This window comes from Haliotis asinina, chromosome 8 (genome assembly GCF_037392515.1).
Source record: "Haliotis asinina isolate JCU_RB_2024 chromosome 8, JCU_Hal_asi_v2, whole genome shotgun sequence".
In the NCBI taxonomy this organism is placed as follows: Eukaryota; Metazoa; Mollusca; class Gastropoda; order Lepetellida; family Haliotidae; genus Haliotis; species Haliotis asinina.
The window spans coordinates 5,420,243-5,441,803 of NC_090287.1; the positions used below are offsets into that span (position 1 = coordinate 5,420,243).

The window sequence follows — 21,561 nt, forward strand, 5'->3', positions numbered from 1 at the left end:
GCAAACTGAGTGTAAAAAAAATATTGCCATTTCTTTCACAAGTGACAGAGGGAGCATATCCCACATACCAAGAATGCAAGCATACTGCTGTTCCCCATTGTACTGCATCAGCAGGGAGTAAGTTCTTTAATGCTCCCATGAGAGTCCATCCATAACACATGGTCATCTAGACTTATATTCACGTTTTATTGCACCACTAAGAAATATATACAATCACTGCATTGATTACTAGCAATGAATTACGTGAAATCACCTTCCACTATTATAAGCATGAAAGTGATGAAGAAGGAGGAAGGGATGACATGTAGGCCTATCTCCACACAACTGAGACCTGGATTCACACTTTCCTGCTGATTGATAGCTCATGTCAGCACGGATGTCCTTTCTGATGTGACTGCTAATGTCTTGACAATGATACAAAGAGTTTTATGGAAACATCACATCATCTATATAAAGCTGTTCATCCATAAACTTTGTCCTTATCTGATTCACCAATTTATAAAGATGCCACTCAAAGAAGCATATGTCTGAATCACCACCATACTTACAATGCTCAACATTATCCCACACACTGTTATCTTGGAATGTCTAGTTATCAAGCTCTTTAACACAATACCAAAATGTGTCAACATACACTTTGTAACCAAATAAACTTTTGAATTGGACTGACTTCTCATGTGACATTTATATGCTATTGTCTACATTTTATTTTCATATGAACATCTGCTCCTCAAGGAACACTTATACTCCTGAACAGTATTAAATGATATATACAGGCATACCTTGTCATGTTACTTGGTGAACCAGGAATGAGACTAATGGCAGGAGGTTCCACAAACTGTGTGTATGTTCATGCAAACACTGATAACATCCTTTCTGTTGCCACATCTCACATGGAACAGATCTCAGGAACATACTCACTGACAAACAAAAAGCAAGAAGCAAGAACAGAAACCAACATCAGAGAAAGGAGACCAGCCTCACAAATATCTAATATGGGTCTCTTGAGTTCATGAAAAAATGGAAATATGATCAGAACTGATACCTGAGCCCATGCCTCACAAAAATGAAGCTCATCGCCAGTTGATCTGGTACAGATGTGCAGACTGTGACTTCACTAGTCACCTTCACAACTATATCATTCCTTCACAGCGTCCTTTTCAATATATTTTTCTGTTGTCTCACTGTCACATTTTTCACATCACACCCTTTGAATCTGTATCTGAAATTTACCTGAAACAGACACAAGTCAGCTGAATTATATTTTACTCAGTAAAGTCGATAGGGTCTGATTCCTGTTGGAAATATCATTAACAGTCTAACATGTCTTGCCACCAAGTATTCTGTGATCTGCAACAAATCCTAGTGAAGGTGTCATAATCAGAATGTAGGACTCTGAAAATTCATGCCATGGTTGATTTTTTTATATGAGACTAACATAATGCAAGCCATTAAATAGACAGGATACAAGGAAAGAAATGCTGAGTGCCATCCCTCATTCATCATCATTTATTGGCACATACGAGTATCTTTATCGCTAGTCTCAGTTAATAAAAGCTGGCTCAGGATATTGTTGCATAAAAAGATATTTAAGCATGCACATGAGGCACAGCCAACCTATGATAAATCTGGATCCATGATCTTAACTGTACCACTCACCTGAAAGTACAACAAATTGTGAACCCTCGTATACACATGCATTTTTTATTGCTTCATCAGATACATTATAACTGTACCTCTAACAGCAAAAAACTTTTCTGGGGGGACACTGCAGATTTACATTGATAAAAAAAATGTTCGAAATGAAACAAAAATCCCCCAAATCCCAAATCTGCAGATCCATGAAATATTCTCTCTCATGTCTGTCATTTTGGTTCCACAACTGTAAAACATGACTTGGTGAAAAAACATGCTGTGATCTGAATTCTGAGAAATGTTTCCATTTGTATATGTCCAGAGTTTCAACAGGTTGTTTATCTGCGTAAGTACCATGTACTGTGCAGGTGCCAAGGTCACTTCCAAGAGGTAGAATAATTATTTTCCCTTGTTACAAACATCATTTTCAGATGTCTACACATGTAATTATTCTAAATACCACTGACAATGCTAACAACAGGACAGTTAATTGCAGTAGACTCACATGCTGGCATAGCACTGACGTCAGCAGTGACTATACAGTTGATTCCCAGGTTAGACAGAGCTCCACGGATCAGACCACAGGGGAAAGCCAAGTACTGAAACATGAGATAACAAATTAGTTGAAAGTTTGGGAAACGGCTTGTAGGGACCTTCCTCTGTCTGGTGAGGCATAGTTCCATGGATCAGACCACAGGGGAAAGCCAGGTACTGAAACATGAGATAACAAATTAGTTGAAAGTTTGGGACCTTCCTCTGCCTGGTGAGGCATAGCTCCTCGGTTTAGGCAACAGAAGAACATTCCATGTTTCAGCAACACTCCATCCTATTCATAGTACAGCAAACAATCAACGAGAAGTTTAAGATAATATCGACAAGTAGCACTGAGGATAATGAAACACATAATGAAACAAATCAATGAAAGTATCAATACTGCAACAGCTGATTACACAGATCTGCCAAATATTTCATGAATAGGATTATGATAAGGACAAACACCATTTTCCTGTACAGTAAAAGTTACTTTGACATTAAACATAATGATAAATATGATGTTAGTTCTTGTCATGGAACTGTTCTCCAGAGATCATGGTATCATGAAAAAAAAACAAAGCAATAATAGGAACTTTGGTAAAAGTTTTTAGCAGCAAAGACAAGCAATCAAATGGATCAAAGCCTAAATGAACACTGATGAGGGTTATTGAACAACAAAACATACTAGTAACATGATTAGTTGGCCACCAAATAACCCTGATAACTAATGAAGCACACTCTGATAAGACAATCAATAAGATGAAAAGGCAGCTAATCCAGTCAGCTGTGGTTAATTATCAAGAACTAGATATGAACAAATCACAAGGTGTCAAAATATACCATTAATACCTAAGAAATATCTCAATAGAACAAACAGTTAACACAGCATCTTCAAAAAGAATATAGACTTGCCTACACATACAAAGTAATTTACCTCAACACAATACATGATGAGTGTATGTGATTAAGCTGTCGGCAATAGAATTAAAACACAACAAAATCCTAATGAAGTGTAACAAGCATAGTGATATAACATATGTTATATTTGTGATTGCACCTTTTCAATAAAGAACAGTTTCTAGTGTGACCACATTCTAAATGACTTTGTTTATTCAGCATAATAATACTGAGCCGAGACATGAATGCCTGTTGCTGAATGATGAGGTGCCAAGGAACTACCATCACAAGATCATCAAATGCCAACTCAGTGACAGACCACATTAACAAACACAACAGTTTTTGCTACATAGCGAAGATGAGGGGTGAGTGAGTGAGTTTAGTTTTACGCTGCACTCAGCAACATTCCAGTTACATGGTAACGGTCTGTAAATAATTGTGGCTGGACCCGACATTCCAGTGATCAACAGCATGAGCAGCAATCTGCACAACTGGGCACCAATGACATGTCAACCAAGACAGTGAGCCTGACCAACTGATCCTGTTAGTCACCACTTACGACACACATAGTCGCCTTTTATATGAAGATGGAGAAGTATAAAATGCAGAACATAACAATGTCAAGAGCTGCTCCTTATTAAAATGTGCTCTTTAAAAACTGACATTTGTCATTTTGTCAAAATGTTCAACAAAGCTCACAAAACATTCTGGATGCCTTTGTACTTCTTTCAACTGGTTCAGCTACACATCAAATTCTGCCTGATTTTCATCTCCTATTGTCCTTATTCTTTTCAGGCTTTCCTGTAACGTTTTCAAAACTTCAAAATGTTCAGCTGTCTATCAAAGAAGACTTTCTCCAAGTTTCTTGATATGTTCCTGTATGACATTTATTCAAAATTAGTATTGTCCTTGACACAAGCATTAGTTGATTTGGTTCTCACATTTCCTCAGCAAAAACCATAGCATCAAAGCCTTGTCAGGTTGTCTGTACAGTGTACCGTCAGCACTGATTTTTTCGGTTCTTCACAGTTTTCAATGGTACTGTAATGTAACCTGATCTTGATGACCTCCTCCACCAGACAGGACATGAGTTGTTGCAAACTCTTTTTCTCAGCCAATCAGAACCATGGAACATCAGCATGTCAAGGTTACTGTGGTGACTTAAATATATGGATAAGAGGGATTTCCACTATCATTTTTTTCCCATGGCGACAAGACCAAAAAGTCAGATGATTTTATTGCTTGGTGTCCTTTTAACATGTGATTACCACCAATAGTCTAACAGCCAACTAACTGCATAGGATATTTACCAGTACACTGAACCAACAATGTTTGAGATTACCGGTACTTGGGATATTTTATTGGTAAAACAATGGTAATTACCAGTAAACCGAAACATAGCTTGGTGCATCCAAATGCTGACAAGGCTACTTACTTTGGGTGCTGCTTCCATGTACTGTTTACCATTAGACAGCTGGGTGAGGAACTTAAAGCGATTATCCTGCAGCACGTACACTCCCTGTAAGATCAACAACATAATGACAAAAGTCCTCATGTTTGGGGAGGATATACACGATATATACAGAGTGCAGGAAAACATTGCGGTCCACATTATGATACATCTGACATGCAACATAAACCACAATTTTGCAGATTGTGATACATCTGAGGTTAAATTGGATCTATTATCAGTTTCAAGAATATTCCATTTAAATTGTGACATGCATGCAAATGTGTGTATAACACCTTTGTATAAGTCCAGACAGTGCTGGTTTCATAGTCCAACTTACCTGATGATTTGTGCGAAGATTGTCCACCTGTTTCTTATATATGGCATTCCAGAATTCTTTACACATAAACTTCATTGTATCAAGTTCATCCTTAAATCGGGAAGTCTCCTTTGTAAACCTACAAAATAACAACAAAGTTGAAATGGAATGGAATTGTTTGGGGGTTATGTTTAGGTGTTTTGTGAATATAGAAAACTTGGAAGGTGTTATAGGAGACAAAAGTATACTTGTTACAGGCAATAAGAACTATTTCTTACCTTTCTATGAGACTTTGTCCAACTCGAAAACCAAGTGACTCCAGTTTAGAAATGCAGTGATCCTAAACATATGAGAAATACATGTAATTTAACTATCAAGTTTATATTACAGAAATACCAGTACATTTGTAACTTCTTAATTGTGTTTGGTTCCATGTTTAAACAAAATTTTATCCATTTTAATATTGCAAACACGGAAGAAATTCAAAATTATTTCTATCCCTTTAGGATAGATCCTAACAGCTTGGTTATTTGGACAAACAACCTCTGGAAAAAATGCCTCATTATCTGAGTGAATTAACCATGTAACCCCATAAGGAGACAAACCGTACTATGGTGACTCTGTATGGTTGGCATCAGAACTCATCGTTCTGTTTGTGGAATGGCCCTGACCTGATGACACTATCAAAGCTGGCTACAGTGCGCGAACTGTACATTGATGGCAGTGACGTGATTGGGAGAGAGTTCTGTTTGCAGAGGAGAGTTGATTCAACGTGTTCCAAAAATAATGGGTGAGTTCATGTTTACAGACATAGGGGTAGGCCAATGGTGCGAATATGTGTGCAGGATTTGTGATCAGTAGAGAATCTGTTATTCTTCATGGAAATTTGACTGCTCAAAGGTACAGAGACAAGTCTTGAGACCAGTTGTGTTACCATTTGGCTTAACAGCAGAGGGGTTTGATTTTGCAATAGGACAATTCACATCCACATACTGCCAGTCTTGTGCAAGACTACCTCAACAACATGAACATCAAATTATTGCCATGGCCAGAGCAAGTTCTATTGGATCTGTGACACACAATTCTTGCTGACGTCATCCAGCAACAAACGTCACCCATAAGGAGACTCGTTTTGGCATGTATCGATTCAAGGGGTCGTCACTTATGCTACTGAAGGCTTGGACAGTTCCATAATGTTGCTTGAAACACATCTTGTGAGAGATCGGTTATTGATTAACATTTCATTTTGACTTCATGTCTCTTGTGCTTGTTTCCATGTCCAGATTACTATTGATTGAACATTGGTAATTCTGTTTCATGTTTGGTAAATGGTTACATTTTGTACAATAAACAATATTTCTATCATATATGTCCTGGTGTCCTCTTTATGATATGAGCCACAATATGAGATGGTAAGTTTCTTTTGCCTGGTAGTTTAGTTCACTATTTAGACAGCAGAGCACAGGTAAATGACTCAATAACATGGGTGGCACTTGTGCACGTGCTTCAGAATGAAGCACAATCCAGATTCACAATTATAGTGGTCCAGTAAGTCTGAGATATAAATGGCTAATTATTCCTTGACAGAAGAGAGCAGCATGTAATGACCAACTGATGGCTTCAAGTAATACGTATAGGAGCTACATACATGACACCTGAAGATATATTTAGAATTACCAGCACCTTGAGCAAGCACATTGCATGGAAATGTGCACTATCCTATCCTATCCTATCCTATCCTATCCTATCCTATCCTATCCTATCCTATCCTATCCTATCCTATCCTATCCTATCCTATCCTATCCTATCCTGATAGGGTACTGAAGGTGTCATATAAGGCAAAAACGGTATGCACGCCTGGTAACATTCTGTATTGCCTGGATAACCTAAAATAAAACTGGCAGGAACAAACATTCAGCGTTACCTAACAGTGCAATCTGTACCTGACACAAGTGGGAAGTGTGCGAGACTGGTATGGAATCCTTCATTGTGAGGGAACCATAAATCAAAGTCTGCAATTTTCTGTTACGTCTATGATGGAAAATCATTCTGAACATGGCCAAACTTTAGCAGATTTTTTCATCCCCAAATCAATATATTTGACCTTACAGTCACAGTCATGTTGTTCAGTAGGGTTATTATGCTACACGTATAAATAACAGAGAAGCCGCTACATCGATTCTACACTGACGTTGAAAACATGAGGAAAACACAAGCATAAATGTGTCAACATGTGTGACGAACCGACGTTTTGGGTTTAACGCAAGATTGTGGATTTTTTTATACATTTGCTATAGGCATGCACATATTATCAACTGTAGGCGTATAACCTTTTCATCTTTTGAGGCTGTTCTGTATACGTGAGACACAAGTTCCATGTGAAGAAATTCGAATAACACTTCGTCTGCCATCGTCGCCATGTTGACGCCCCTATATAAAATTGTAACTATCGATACGAAAGGTGTTTTCGGCATGAAGCGTTTTTCTGCATAACATTTTTCTGAAATTCATCTACAATTCATAATAATTTTGATAATAATCTTATTTTAGAAACAAAAGTCAAGAGGCCTTATTTCATAAGATTTATGACAGATCAGCCGAACGATATTGGTTCGTTTTTCGATTTACTGAAACGTTATTTGTCACGGTCCGGGAAGGTATCCGGTTATCAAGTTTTCTATAAATTGTGGATCATATTCCCCAAACGGACTACGTCCTTAGAAACGCTTTAATGTTTTGGTACTGGAACTTCTGTTGATAAGACATTCAATCTCTCAAATAAAAACTGCATTCGTTTGATGCTTTAAAAGTAACCTTTTCATTGCAAACAAAAAGTTGGAGATGAGGCACAATATGTGTTAACAAAAGTCAAACATTGCTTGCGGCCATGGTAGTAATCAACATTTTTTTCATTGAAGGCAATAGTTTTATGTTTGAGTGAACCAAGTCAACGAACCATATAACCATCGTTTAACCCATCAAATCTATGAAGTATTAATCAAATCAGAGAGCATATATGATCTATCAAATCAAGTATTCGTTTCATACAGACAACCATTTTAAATAGTGTCTCAGAGTTTAATTAATTCACATCAATGCATTGTCATGCAACATGTTCGATTGTATCAACACAGAAGTAAAAACCAATCTTCAAAAAACTCCCGAACCAAAAGAATTCTCGAAGTCAAATTCAACTTGTCCTGTTGACGGTACTATCATATTTCGTTTTAGAGGGAACTCGTTCCATTATTTTGTGGAACAGTACAGTTAAGTTTTTCCGTATTATAAGTAACACTCATGCTCTTTTCAAAATGGCCGATGGAATGAAAGGAGTCGATGCTTTGCAAGAAGAGCTTTTGCGGGCCAAAGACAAACTGAAAGATGTAAATGAAAACATAAAGAAACTCACAGGAAGAGACCTTGAAGAACAAAGGTGCAATGAATCCTTACACAGTAATGTCAATCATGCAGTAACACAACTTACGGCAACATTCACACGAAAATTATCCGAAACCGGCTTAGACCAATCTCTCAGAATTGTGTTTTTTTAGTTCACACATCACTTTTAGGACTTGATACTAATACTGTTTACTATGCTCAGATTGTTTTCGTCTTCGAGCGACAGTGGCGTATTTTTTGTTCATTTTGTGATCCAGGTTTATTGGTTGAATAATAGAAGTTATCTTGAATTATCTTGCCCTTAAGCCCCGTTTCTTGAGATCGCCTGCCCTTGTCTCTTTAGCAGCTAGTGTTTCATGCAATAGTTTGCGCCATCGATATTAAGCTAACATTTTTAGGATTTCAAAAAGTAACATGAAAACTGTATTCCCTTTTCTAATGGCAATGTTATTGTTTAGATATTGTTAAAGGATGGAAGGGAAAACTGAAGTCACTGTGGCATCATGTGGCATTACCTTCTGACAATTTCAGAACACATATGTAAACATTAGAAGGGACTAAATGATGTTACACATAATATTGGTCTCAGGTTTGTCTGTTCTGGGCTTAGTGGATGGTGGTTTGACCTAATGAATAAAGCTCCTGCTCATCAACTTGATCAAGACAAACAAAGATTCTCCACATGGATACAATGTGTGAAGCCCATTTCTGGTGTCCCTGACTGTTATATATCTGGAATATTGGGAAAAAGCGACACAAAACCATACTCATGTACTCATTCACTGTCATGACATGATTATTTACAGCACACGATCAACATGGCCATGGAAATATTTCATAAGAGTTGTTGTTTATTTGTGTGCTTTAGTGAGGATATATGTTTGATTTATTGCATCAAGTGGGATACCTGAATGAGTGCTCATTTGTATGTGACGAGTGTTCACGTTAACAGAGAAACATGCATTTTTCATGCAAAGAAATAATAATACCATGCAAAAAGTATTTTGTTCGCATGTTTTGGACACATAGCATTTTAAATGAAAAATACTGTTACTGCAAACAAGGGTTCAAAATTGCTTGTGGTCGATCATGAGAAAACATGATTGATTGCCTGGTTGTTTGTCATTGCGACCAATCTTTTATTATTTCAATTAATCACACTACCTCTAGACATAACATGTTATCTTGTTGAAGAGACAAGTGCATGTGTCTATTAAACAGGGTGATGGGTTAGGCTAGTGGCTAAGGTGTTCCCTCATCAGATGAAAGGTTTGATTCCCAACTCATGAAAAATGTGTGTAGACTTTTTCTCTCCTCCAGGTGAATGAGTTTGCATGGTCTTCAGGAATCTGATTATAGTAAAGCTTAATAACGTAGACTTATTCTTTTCAAAATGCATAGTGTAGATGTATATTTTCTGTGATTGTCTTTCAGGAATTTTGGTCGCCGTGAATTTGCAAGTCCCGATGGAAGAGGTCGAGGAAGGTTCTCCAACCTTGTCCGGTGAGGAAACTACTAAAATTAAGGCTAAAACAATACATGCTTCATTCCATTCAGGAAAGTTTGGCTGAGTGGGGCACTGGCTGAATGGGCACTACAGTCCTCTTTGAAGAGTTACACCCCTTAGATATGTCAGATCATGATGTATTTGATTCCCAGATTCAATCTGATCATGTTTATTAACCATTATGTTTCACCAAGGCTGAAAATGTTTGAGACCTATATCATTCTTGCCTTTCCTCAACAAGCTTGTGTGCCATGATGCATCTGGAATACCATGAATACTGTTCAGAATTGCATTACACTCATCCTGCTAACCAACTTAAAGGAAACCTTCAAAGCTGACGTATACCAGCTAGGTGATGTTATCGATGGGACCATTTAACAATCATTCCACAAAATGTTCATGTTACTGTTTCTGTCAGAAATGAGCTTGTCATGGTTTTGTCATGTTTTTTCTGGTTATCCATCTTTCGGTAACCTTTAAGGAATATTTTTGTATCTCTGCTGAAAACGTCTGGCTTGGCAGGATTGTACCTGAACCTGATGAGAGGCTGATACTGAGCCTCAACATAGGCAGAAACAGCCATGCCATTGACCATGTTCAGAACCTGCAAAATGGAACTATAATTTCTATTTATAGAAATTTATGACTGATTCAGTGGCCAGAATACAGCAAGTATAATGTTCATCATATGTGCATGTTTTCATTTGTACAATCTTATCTATTTCAGGCGCCGATCTGATGATAGCCCAGCGGCAAAAAGGAGGGGTCTTGGAGGAGCTTTTGCCAGGTTGGAACTGTTTGGGAGTTATGTTTATATGACCTGTCATTTTGAACACTCTATGACTTTTAGAAAGGTGAAAATGCTATAATGTTATGTTTGGGATTACATTTTCTCAGTTAAATACAGATATTAGTATTTTCCTGTGTTTCGTCCCATCTGAACTTACAATCCATACTCCCAGAGTATGGCACCTATTTTCTAGCAGACATAGCCTTAACCATGCTACTTTCCACATGAGTAGAATCTGCCCTTTAGTGAGAAAGTGTTTTCCCATATATGATGTATGTTGACATGTCACTGGTATATAATTGTTGTAGCATGTAACCATGGTAACTGGCACTATTCTCAATGATAAGCTTCCATCATGTTGTTCTGATGCAAAAACCTGACGCTTAAAGCAGTGTTCATTTCAAAGTAGGTAGAGAACTTTGGCAATGCACATTTGGTTATCTTAACCATCATTATTATCCCCTACCGCTCATTTAGTGCGAAAGCGGGTCATATAGTATGAGGCTCTGTCCACCATCTGTATGTGCGTACGGATTGGAATATCTTAAGAACCGTTGACTTCTTTTCATATTTGGGATCTAGGTTTATCACAGTAAAAGAAAGGTCTCAGTCAGGTTTGGTAACCTTCGTCTCAAGGTCACAAGGGGACATTAGCATTTTACCTTTTCATCAAGATATCTCACGAACCATTCAATGGATTTTCTTCATATTTAACACCAAGCTTTATCTAGGGAAGGTGCAGGTGGTGTCCTTCAGTTAATTTTCAAGGTCATGGTGGCTCTGTCTTTTAGGAGTTTCATACACTGGCCATGGTCTTAGTCACTCTTCAAAATATTTTTGTGTTTGAACAACTACAGTGCAAGATATCAAGAGAGTTTGAGAGTAATGATTTTGTTGACATGTTGCTTCATCTGAAACTAGGACCTTCACTTTCATTTCTTGTTAAGTTTCATTTCATAATATACAGCAGGGGATTATGTCGCCTTAGTGACCACTTGTTTTTGGTCTGAACATATCCACATGTGTTGATACAAGACTTCACTATATGACATGGGGAGCAAAGTGGCCATATCACCTGATGCGTTGCAGGTCACCTTGCAGAGTTGACACTTGAGTCTGCCATATTCCAATGATTATTGGATTTAATCCCTGATTTATCATTTTGTTATTTTGGGTTTTGAGAAGAATTCTTGATTCCACTGTTTCTCCAAAATAGTAACCATCTGAAACCTGTGCAATTTCTCGGGATGTCCAGAGTTCCAAACAGTATTAGATCTATAATAAATCCCTCTCATTGTGACAATGTTGTAACTCATCTTGTCCTCAGGCTGGGTCTGCCGGTGGGAATGGCGCAGCGCCGACAGCAGGAGGACAGCGGGGAGGAGGAGGATGGAGAGGACAAGGTTAGTCTGGAGGGGCCAAAGTCAGTCTTTGGGTGTCCGGCAAGGCTGTTGGGGTGCAAAGTTAGACACAGTTAGTCACTGGAAGTTAGGGATTCTGTATTCATTTTTCTTCTGTATTCAAACCTGTCAATTTGCCTGCATGATGTTCCCCAATTCTCAGTTGCACTGCGAACAACCTTTGCAGCTGTTGTTTGGCTACTCTTAGAAACCAGATGCAATAGATGCATCCAGGGTATAGTGGACATTTGTCAGAATGTGTGCCCTGGAGATATTGAGGATATGTGTGCTGGGATATTGCTAAAATTAGCAAAAGCAGCTTAAAACTCACTCACATAGTCACTTACTGGTCCAACTTCTAAATGCCTCCAAAAGAAGGTACTTGTGAGTCTTGACACATTTATTTACCAGCAACAGCTTTCTGACTTTCTTTGTATAGTAGGAGGTGCGGAGACAGTAGGATAAGCCTTGCATTATGTTTTTTTAGCCCGCTATCGCCTCAGCTGTTGTTGCTGCCGCCGGAGCTAAGAGATCTCGACGGGACATGATTCAGGAGCAGAGCCAGGACAGTCGCGGCATGGCCAGGTACAAAATCACGTCCTTGTCACATCTACATATTGTCCTTTTCAGCCTTTACATTTATTTCACAGATTTTACTTGCGATTAACCATTCTGATTGGTATTTGTGGTAACATTTGTGGTGCTTGATATTACTTAAAGGTCACATGCAACGTAAAACACAACTTTGCAGATTCTGGTACCTTTCGGTATGCACTTACCGAAACAAATCATAAAAAATGCCAATTCAACCTATAAAGTTGAAAAAAACACGATGAAAAAAGGCCCGCGAAATCGGAGTTCAAAGATTTCACTAAATTCCCCCCAGCGCTGGGGGGAAAACTGGTTTCAACAGCTGTGCTGCACTGCGTCCATAACGCATGCGCAGTGAATAGGTTCGCGGAGCTTGAAACAGTATGCATGCCCAGCGTCTGAGGTCGTGAGCAGTAGTCTAATCTTGGTTGTGTAGACAAACAAGTAAATGATCTACTCGTTACGTAAAAAAAACTTGTTGATTGTGGTAAGCAGTCTCTGTCACAGAGAAAGCACAGTGTCGGGTTTATTCACACCTATATGTCTGCCTGCCTGTCTGCTAAAGACAACATGCAGTACACAGCTTCAATCATTGACCATGTGTAATTTGAACTTAACACCTATCAGAGTATACGACATAAAGAAAATAAGTTGATTTATGACTCGTGCACCCGAGTCCCGTCTCTGCCACATTATGTAATTAGGCACGTGTGATACACATGACATGTTTTTATGTCTGTGGGTTGCAAACAAACAACATTCACTTTTTTCGGATGACTGGATCTGACGGAAACTGGTGCAAACTCTTGTCAGTTTCAAGTCCTGCCTTGTACTTGGACGAATGACAGATTCCAGCCACGCAGTAGTTTACCATCTCTACTGATGTGATTTTTGATTGGATCGAGCACAAATTCGGAGAACATGTATTTTCAAAACCCAACATCTCTATATACATTCTTCATGGATAATGACTTGTTTTAGTGTGTATGATTTTGTTTGACAACAGTATATGAATCCATACTGAAACGATGCATCAACTACACAAAAAGAAGTTGTTATCCATAAAGAATCTTACTTTCTTGTGACTCGCTATACTTCTAAAATGCCCATCAAACAGATCATCTGTCTGTACACACCATGAACCCTCAGCAGATCAGCAAATGAAACAGCCAATCAGAATCCGTCGTTACACTTGAGTGCACATCCAGGTGCTAAGACTGGGTTCGGTCTCCCGAGGGCTTCGTTTCGGGGGAAGTAAGCCCAAGTACAAAATATTGCACTTTTGAATCGCGATTGTATGCTTATAATTTTGTTTATTTGTTTTTTTAAAAGCAGCAATGTATATTATATGTCATGAATAAGTGATAAATGTGTTTTAATTATGTTTGATTTTTTGGTTGCATGTGACCTTTAAACAATACTTGGATTTGACTCTTTACATTGGTACAGTGTTTGAAGCCCATTTCTGGTCCCGGTGCTGTGATGCAGGAATATTGCTGAAAGTAGCTCAACTCACAGCACGCATGCCCACCTGCACACATGCATGCTTTCTACCTCTCTCTCATAAAAATACACGGAAATACAGAGCATAGTGTTAAACACAAGAATCAACCATTTAGGCTTATAAGAGTCACTTCTGGTTGCGCAATGTCAGATGGGAAAATGAAAACATTTATGTGCCTTGTGTGAACATTCGGGAAGTTCTAAAACATATTTCAACTCACTAATGTAAAAATGTTTTTTAGCTCCTTAACTACAGGCTAATTCCCTTTGTGAAATGCAAGTGTTTTGTCTCTGTGTTTTGTAGAAACAAAAGAATGTTTGGTCTTCTCCTTGGAACACTGCAGAGGTTTAAACATGAAGCTAAGGAAAACAAGGACAAGGTGAGTTCAGCAATAACATGCGGCTGTGAGGATGCGGAGGAGCTTGAACTATATGAACTAGACTGGAAGTTTTCTGATAGAATTGATTGTATTAGCACTTGAATTGTTCGTTAAGATTGATTCTTAGAATCACTAGATTGGATGGTCAGACTTACTGACTTGGTTGACATGTCATCGTCTCCCAATTGCGATCAGATCAGTTGCGATAGATCAGTGCTCTTGTTGTTCATCACTGGATTGTCTGGTCCAGACTTGATTATTTACTGCTGCCATATAGCTGGAATATTGCTGAGTGCTGTAGGAACTAAACTCACCCACTAAAAGTGTAATTAAATCAAGTCATTAAATACAAAATCGAAGTAGGTTCATTAATACACACAGATGTAAGTAAACTGTATTAATGTTGGTGTTTTTTTTCTCTGTTGCTAGTGTGTATGTTTGTGTGGCTGACTGATATACCTCTGTTTGTTGATTTGAGTCTTCCTGATGTCTGTATATCTGCAGGATGAACAGAGGAAGAAGATTGAGGAGAAGCTGGAGTCAAAAGCCAAGCAGGAGAAAGCCCGACTTGTCCAGGAGAAGAAACAGCTGGTGCAGGAATTTGAGCAAGAGCAGGCAAAAATACATCGACTTGAACAGAAGATGGAGCTGGTCAGACAGGTGTGTATCGGCCATCCTTCTTCAAGGTGCAGGATGTTCCTAGTTGTGCCTTGATCTGGTAACAATGTATTCCAGTCTCAGAGGTTTTATGGTCCATGGTGATTGTACGATTCCTGAAGTTGATATACATTTCCTCATTTGGCTGATACATCATTGTGTAGCTTTAAGCAGTATTGGTGTGAAGCCTATTTCTTGTGCCATGATATTGATGGAATATTACTAAAAGCAGTGTAAAACTAGACTCACTAAAGCAATATTAAATTTAGCTTACTTACATTACATGCAACCAATTGCTGTGTTAACAGATGTTACTGTCTTCTTACCCTGCTCACCATGTCCAGTCAGAGTATTCATTGTTATACTGGGTCATGTGTCTCCATGAACCAGCAGTGCAACACAAGCATGAGTCTTAAGTGCATGCATCACTTTTTGAATGAAGTGATCCTAAATAGGGCATTTGCCCCATTTGACCTCATTTCACGTCTGGGCTAGGGTGATGTGTGTTATGAGATAGGTTCCTTGTCAGCGAGAAGTACCCAGTTAGGAGAGGAGTCTGTTGTTTCCAGGGTGTTGTTACAGGAGAGGTTGTGTTTCAGCATGACAACTGGGCGGTGGAGACCAAGAAGCTCGAAAACTTCATCTGCACCAAAGCAAAACCTCAGATATTTTACCTTCCCAAAGGTCTGATCAGCTCTACTGAAAGCAAACTAAAGGAAACTAAAGTTGTTGTAGACAGTGAGTACTGTGATCATTTATCACATTAGTTGTATGCCCATGAAGGTCTGGGGTAGAATGTGCCTTCAGCAACCCATTTCTGCCATAACAGGCGACTATTCTTGTCATAAGCAGCGAGTAATGGGATCAGGTGGTCATACTCCCTGACATGGTTGACACTGGTTCCAAGTTGCTTATGCTGTTGATCACTGGATTGTCTGGTCCAGACTTGATTATTTTCAGTCTGCTGCCATATAGCTGGAATATTGCTGAGTGCAGTCTAAGTAAAATTATCCTCGGTACTTTTTGTTACACTCCACCACTGAGTCTAACAAAACCTTATGGGAGGTCGCATCAGGTAACCTTTGAGATTGACCAATCAGAACACAGCTTACAAAATCGCGAAAGTGCACATTCGCACATCCCTTATGAACTTTTTATCTCGAAAAGGTTCGTACCCGAACGATTCCGAATGCTATTTAGCGTACGATCGCTTCCGGGTGATGATAGACGGCGAACGTACTGCCATGACAAGAGTGAGTAAACAGTCGCCGAAAATAGTGTTTTTGACAATATTCAAGGATGTTATCTTGCAGAAATATTTGCTAATGGTAACCATGTCAACAGAAACCCAAAAGCGTATATACTGCAGGTCAAATAACTGTGTTATATGCTGATTTTTGTTTGTGGAGAGATCTGTGTCAGTGACCTGAATATTTTGAAAGTACCTCCGATCCCTAAATAGTCGCCGTTGTCTTATTGGTTAAATCTATTGAACCGTCTTGCATTTGATTGGACTGTCATTGATTGCTCAAAGGTTACCTGACGCGACCTTCTACTAGGTTTTGTTAGACTCAGTTGTGCACTGAGACGAAGTTTACTTAGACTGTGGCTGAGTGCAGCGTAAAACTAAACTCACTCACTCACTCACTCACTCACTCACTCGCTCGCTCGCTCAAGTTGTAACAGGACAGTGGCATATCCTGATGGGTTGACTTGCATCATACAAACTGTCACACTGCAGTAAACAGCACAGCACACCAGCTGAGGAGGAAAGTGTAACAACAGAAAAAGTAGTGGTCCACAATTTCTTTGTGCAAACCTGATTATGTAAAAACAGCCAAATACTGAAAAATAATGTTTGCTTTTCACAGTCAGGTATTGATGGCATGGTGTGGTGGTCTCATTTCATGTATCATTTTCATGTTACAGAGTAATCGGACTCGCCAGACTATTCCTGTAGTTAAGTGGTTACTGTGTCATGCTATGTAAGGAATGGTTGAGATATGGAGATTTTGTTTTCAGAGATGATTAAGGACAGACGAGCCAAGTTGGAGGAAGAGATCGAGGACATGATGACTCGTGAGATTGAGAGGGAAGAGAGACTGAGGGCACGCAGGGAGAGTGGGGAGGGAGTGAGGGGAGGGGCACAGCGACAGCAGGAAGAACACGAGGACCAGGAGGAGGATGAGGACGACCAGGATAAGTTTGATCAGATTGAGGAGAATGAGGTGGTGCTGGAGGAGAGGAAGAATGGTGAGGGGGAAGTTGGGGATGAAAGCATGGTGGATGTCAGGCAGGTGGTGGCTGCTGCAGAGGGGGGAGGGGGTGGAGGGGCTGGGGTACAGGAAGAAGAAAAGATGGAAGGTGTGAAAGAAGGAGATGATGAGAATGAGGAGGGTGAGATTGAGTCTGAGAAGGAAAGTGGTAAGGCTTTGGAGAAAGAAAGAAGGCATGTTAAGAGTAGTGAAAGTGATGGAGAGAAGAGAGGGTTAGAAAGGAGATCAATTGATGGACAGGACAACAGTATGTCTGTGGATGGAGAGAAAGCTAGAAGTAGGTCAGGGGATGGGGAGGAAGACAGAAGTAGGTCAAAGGATAAGGAGAAAGACATAAATAGGCCAGGTGACGAGAAAGCTAGAAATAGGTCAGGTGATGTAGAGAAAGCTAGTAGATCCAAGGATGGAGAGAAAGACCGAAATAAGTCAAGTGATGATGAGAAAAATAGAAGCAGGTCAAGGGATGGCGAGAAAGACAAAAGCAGGTCAGGTGATGTAAGGGCTAGAAGTAGGTCAAAAGATGGGAAAGACAGAAGTAGTTCTAGGGATGGGAAAGACAGAAGTAGGTCAAAGGAGCGAAGAGACAGAAGTAGGTCAAAGGATGGGAAAGACAGAAGTAGGTCAAAGGAGCGAAGAGACAGAAGTAGATCAAGAGATGGGAAAGACAGAAATGTGTCTAAAGATGAAGAACAGGCTCGGTCAACTAAGGACAGGAGTAAATCGTCAGAGGGGAAAGATAAGAGCAATGAGAGGGAGAGGAGAAAGAGTGGTGCAAAGGAGAGAGAGAGACGGAGGTCAAGGAGCAGAAGTCGTAGCAGAGACCGGGCGAGGAGGAGAGAAAGGCGGAGTGATAAGGATGGAGAGAAGGAGAATAGGAAAAGCAGGCATGATGAGGACCGCAGTAGAAGGAGAAGTGAGAGGAAGGAGAGAAGGAGGAGGAGTTCCGAGAGGGACAGAAGCAGGGATAGAACAGATGAGAAAAAGAGAAAGGTTGATGATGAAACTAGACATACTAAGGACGATAAGGACAGGAGATTGAGTGATCCACGAGATGATGATAAGAGTAAAGATGGAGGGGCTAAAGATAGGGAGAAGAAGGACTTGGAGGAGGGGGAGGTGGATGAGGAGCGACGGACAGTTGACCAGGAGACTGGGCAGGAGAAACCATCAGACTGAACCTCCACCAAGCAGCAGGTTACACTTGTAAATACTTTTAATCCCTGGATGTTGAATATTTTTAAATTAAGCATGTTAGTGTTCTGTAGAAAGTGCGTCAATGGCATTGTCTGAATGATAAATTCACAGAGGAGACTTTGTTGATCACTGAATGAATTTGTGTCAATATGCTTTTCTCAAACATGTTTTAGTGATTAGATTGTGAATTTTCCCTGAAGGTTTTATATTATGGATGTAAAAAATATGATTTAATCCAGTTTTATCAACCTGTTTTAGTGAAAGCAGTTCATCCAGTATGGAAACCAGAGAGGAAGTAAGCTGAGACATTTGTGGCCATTGACTGGATATCTTAGCTGATATTTAGACTCAGGTTATTTACTTGTACAAAATGTTCTGCATCTTCCTGGATCTGTATTCGCTTGAATCCTGTATTCATCTCATCAATGTCAGCCTCATTAATTTACACTTTAACTCTGACCTTTAGCAAACAACTGGTTATGATAAGATTCCAAATACTGGACATTTTTTAGGTGAGGCAGGGTTTTACAAACTTTGACAGGAATAAAATGCGACACCCTTACTAACTTTGCTGACTTAACCATCATGGACGCAGACTGACTGACGTACTGACTGAAGGACAGTGACTGTATTTACGATGATTGTATCCCAACATTAGTATTGGACATCTCAGATCATGGACAGACATAAGTAGATGTGTTTCGTTGTCATCTTCCCCATCTCCAGTATTTATTTTCTATTCATAATCCTCTTCAGTTCATACTACCACTCACTTTAATGTAAGTCTTCAACCCCCAGTCTACCATCCTACAAGTTGTGAATATTGTAGTTTTCACGTTGTGATGCAATTTCCTGTCTGGTCCCCTACCACTATCTTATGTTGACAACAACATACAGTAGATGTAGTGTGTGGTTATGGAAGGACCTGTCCAGTGATAGTTGGAGGGTCTGCCACAGAGCATGTGATGATGGTGACTGGGAAGTCTAGTGCATGTCCATGAAATCTGCATGAAAGAAAAAGTGACAGGTGACTGGTTATAATCAGTACGCATAACCAAATAAGTTAAGTATAATAATCAAAGTTTAAATAAGTGTATTTGATGCAGATTATTTATGTGTCAGATTGACTGAATGATGTAACATAAAAGTGTATGTGTTTTATACCTAATTGTAGTATTGTCCATTTGCATACGTAAGGCTCCATAAATACTAGACTGCTCAAACAAAGGTTAGATACATAGATATTATTAGCATAAGGTTAACATAAAAATTATGTTGTCTATAATCCTTTTATATTTTCATAATATTATGTAATTTATTAGTATAGAATTATTCCTACTAAATTTATTAATTCATTCCCAACTAGATGTTTCCTTGGAAACACATTTGCTTGTTCATGTTTGTTCCTCTTGTAGTGGAGTGTCATCTGAAGCTTATGTTCTCAAGCTTAATGGCAAGGGTTGTAACTTGTGTTGTAGGCATAATGTCCTACTTTCATTCATTTTCACCTTTTCATTTCCCACGTATGTAATAACGCGCCAAATTTACAAGAAATAAACATGTAAGAATAGAATCTGCATATTTGTACTTTTGGCTTTGAAAAGGTAATGCCAGTTTCATTCTCATTATGGACAAACGCAACACTAGGCCAATGTTTGTTCATGAATATTCATGAGTTTTACTTAAAGGTCCTTTTGTTCACACTATGAACCATTTCTTTATCAACCATTAGTTTGGTTGCAACTGATGGAACCCGTGAAAAATCCAGGTGAGAATATTGACCTTCAGTAAGCCATGCTTGTCCTAAGAGGCAACTAATGGGGATTGGGTGGTCAGGTTTGCTGACTTCGTTGGCATGTGATCAGTTCCCAGTTACGCAGATTCATACTCATGCAGTTGATCACTGGATTGTCTGGTCCAGACTCGATTATTTACAGACCGCTGTGATATAGCTGGAATATTATGGAGTACAGCTTAAAAGTAAATCCTAAAACCTAAATACATCTTGGATTAACTGTAGAAGTAAACAACTGTTCACCTACACATGGCTCTTCGTGTGTCATGACGAACAACAAACAAAAGTGTGGGTATGACTTCTTTTTTTTTGTCAAGTAAAAAAAGGCACAAGGCAATCCATGTGTCACAGGTTAGGACCTTTGTGTCAGTGTGAGTGGAGTCTGTGATTTTTTGCAACTGAAACGTTGCTCAGCCTTTGCTATTTTAGTATCACCAAGGGAATGATAGGGTACGATGATAAATGGCCTGTATATCTAATCACAGTTCCACAAATAAAAATTGTATAAACCAGCTCTGGCGATCAAGTCAACACTTAGTGTTACTGTGCTGCCTCATACTGCCAGTCCAGCTCCTAGCATTGGAATCTTCTGCCATTCCTCAGAGAATCCTCTGGTCAATTCCCGCAGATTTTGAACAGGAGGCTCTCAAACTTTCCGTCGAAGACAGTCCCCAGAGTGTTTGGTGGGTTTATATCGGGGCTTCTTGTGTGCCATGGTCATGTTGCAGTGGCAATTTCAGATGCATGCAAAGGCACCCCCAAATCAAATTCACTGATCGGGGGCCCGTTTCACAAAGCTCTCGTAACATTTGTACCTCCTGTGTTACGGTATAGGAGGTAGTGATGCTACGAGAAAACGTACGAGATCTTAAGCTTACGAATACGGGCCTCATATTGGACGGACCATACCCCGTCAGCTCCATTGCGTTTGGTAATTACAGTGAATGAATTTTCCGTTACATCAGTTTCGAAATCACAAAGTTTCTGTGACAGACCGATTCGTAGAAGTTGATACATGAGCTCTTTTTCGCAAATAAACAGCACGTGCTTTATGATGAAAGGTGATAAACACTAATCAGAACACTGTATTATGTTTACACCTCCATATTGTGTCGTGTGTCACAATATGCTGATTATCAGACAAAGGTAATAATTTCGTGACAATGTTTTTACATGTTTACTATTAGCTTTCTGAACAGCATTTATTTACTTGTTACTGATGGGAACGTAATGT

General features: G+C 39.3%; 2 protein-coding genes across 2 annotated transcripts; one reads left to right on the forward strand and one right to left on the reverse strand.

Moving 5' to 3' along the window:
* Nucleotides 1–167: 167 nt before the first annotated feature.
* On the reverse strand, nt 168–7,282 carry LOC137293951 (trafficking protein particle complex subunit 6b-like). The gene is made up of 6 exons (XM_067824843.1): nt 7,166–7,282; nt 5,114–5,175; nt 4,857–4,974; nt 4,502–4,585; nt 2,141–2,234; nt 168–1,233 (listed from the first exon to the last, which is right to left on the reverse strand). Exons 1-6 carry the CDS (start codon nt 7,253–7,255, stop codon nt 1,202–1,204), a joined length of 480 nt encoding a protein of 159 aa, XP_067680944.1. The 5' UTR covers nt 7,256–7,282; the 3' UTR covers nt 168–1,201.
* An 843-nt stretch (nt 7,283–8,125) lies between these two features.
* LOC137293955 (pinin-like) lies at nt 8,126–20,105 on the forward strand. The gene is made up of 9 exons (XM_067824854.1): nt 8,126–8,268; nt 9,669–9,737; nt 10,469–10,528; nt 11,859–11,934; nt 12,419–12,516; nt 14,330–14,405; nt 14,910–15,065; nt 15,662–15,800; nt 17,085–20,105. Exons 1-9 carry the CDS (start codon nt 8,147–8,149, stop codon nt 18,512–18,514), a joined length of 2,226 nt encoding a protein of 741 aa, XP_067680955.1. The 5' UTR covers nt 8,126–8,146; the 3' UTR covers nt 18,515–20,105.
* Nucleotides 20,106–21,561: the final 1,456 nt, after the last annotated feature.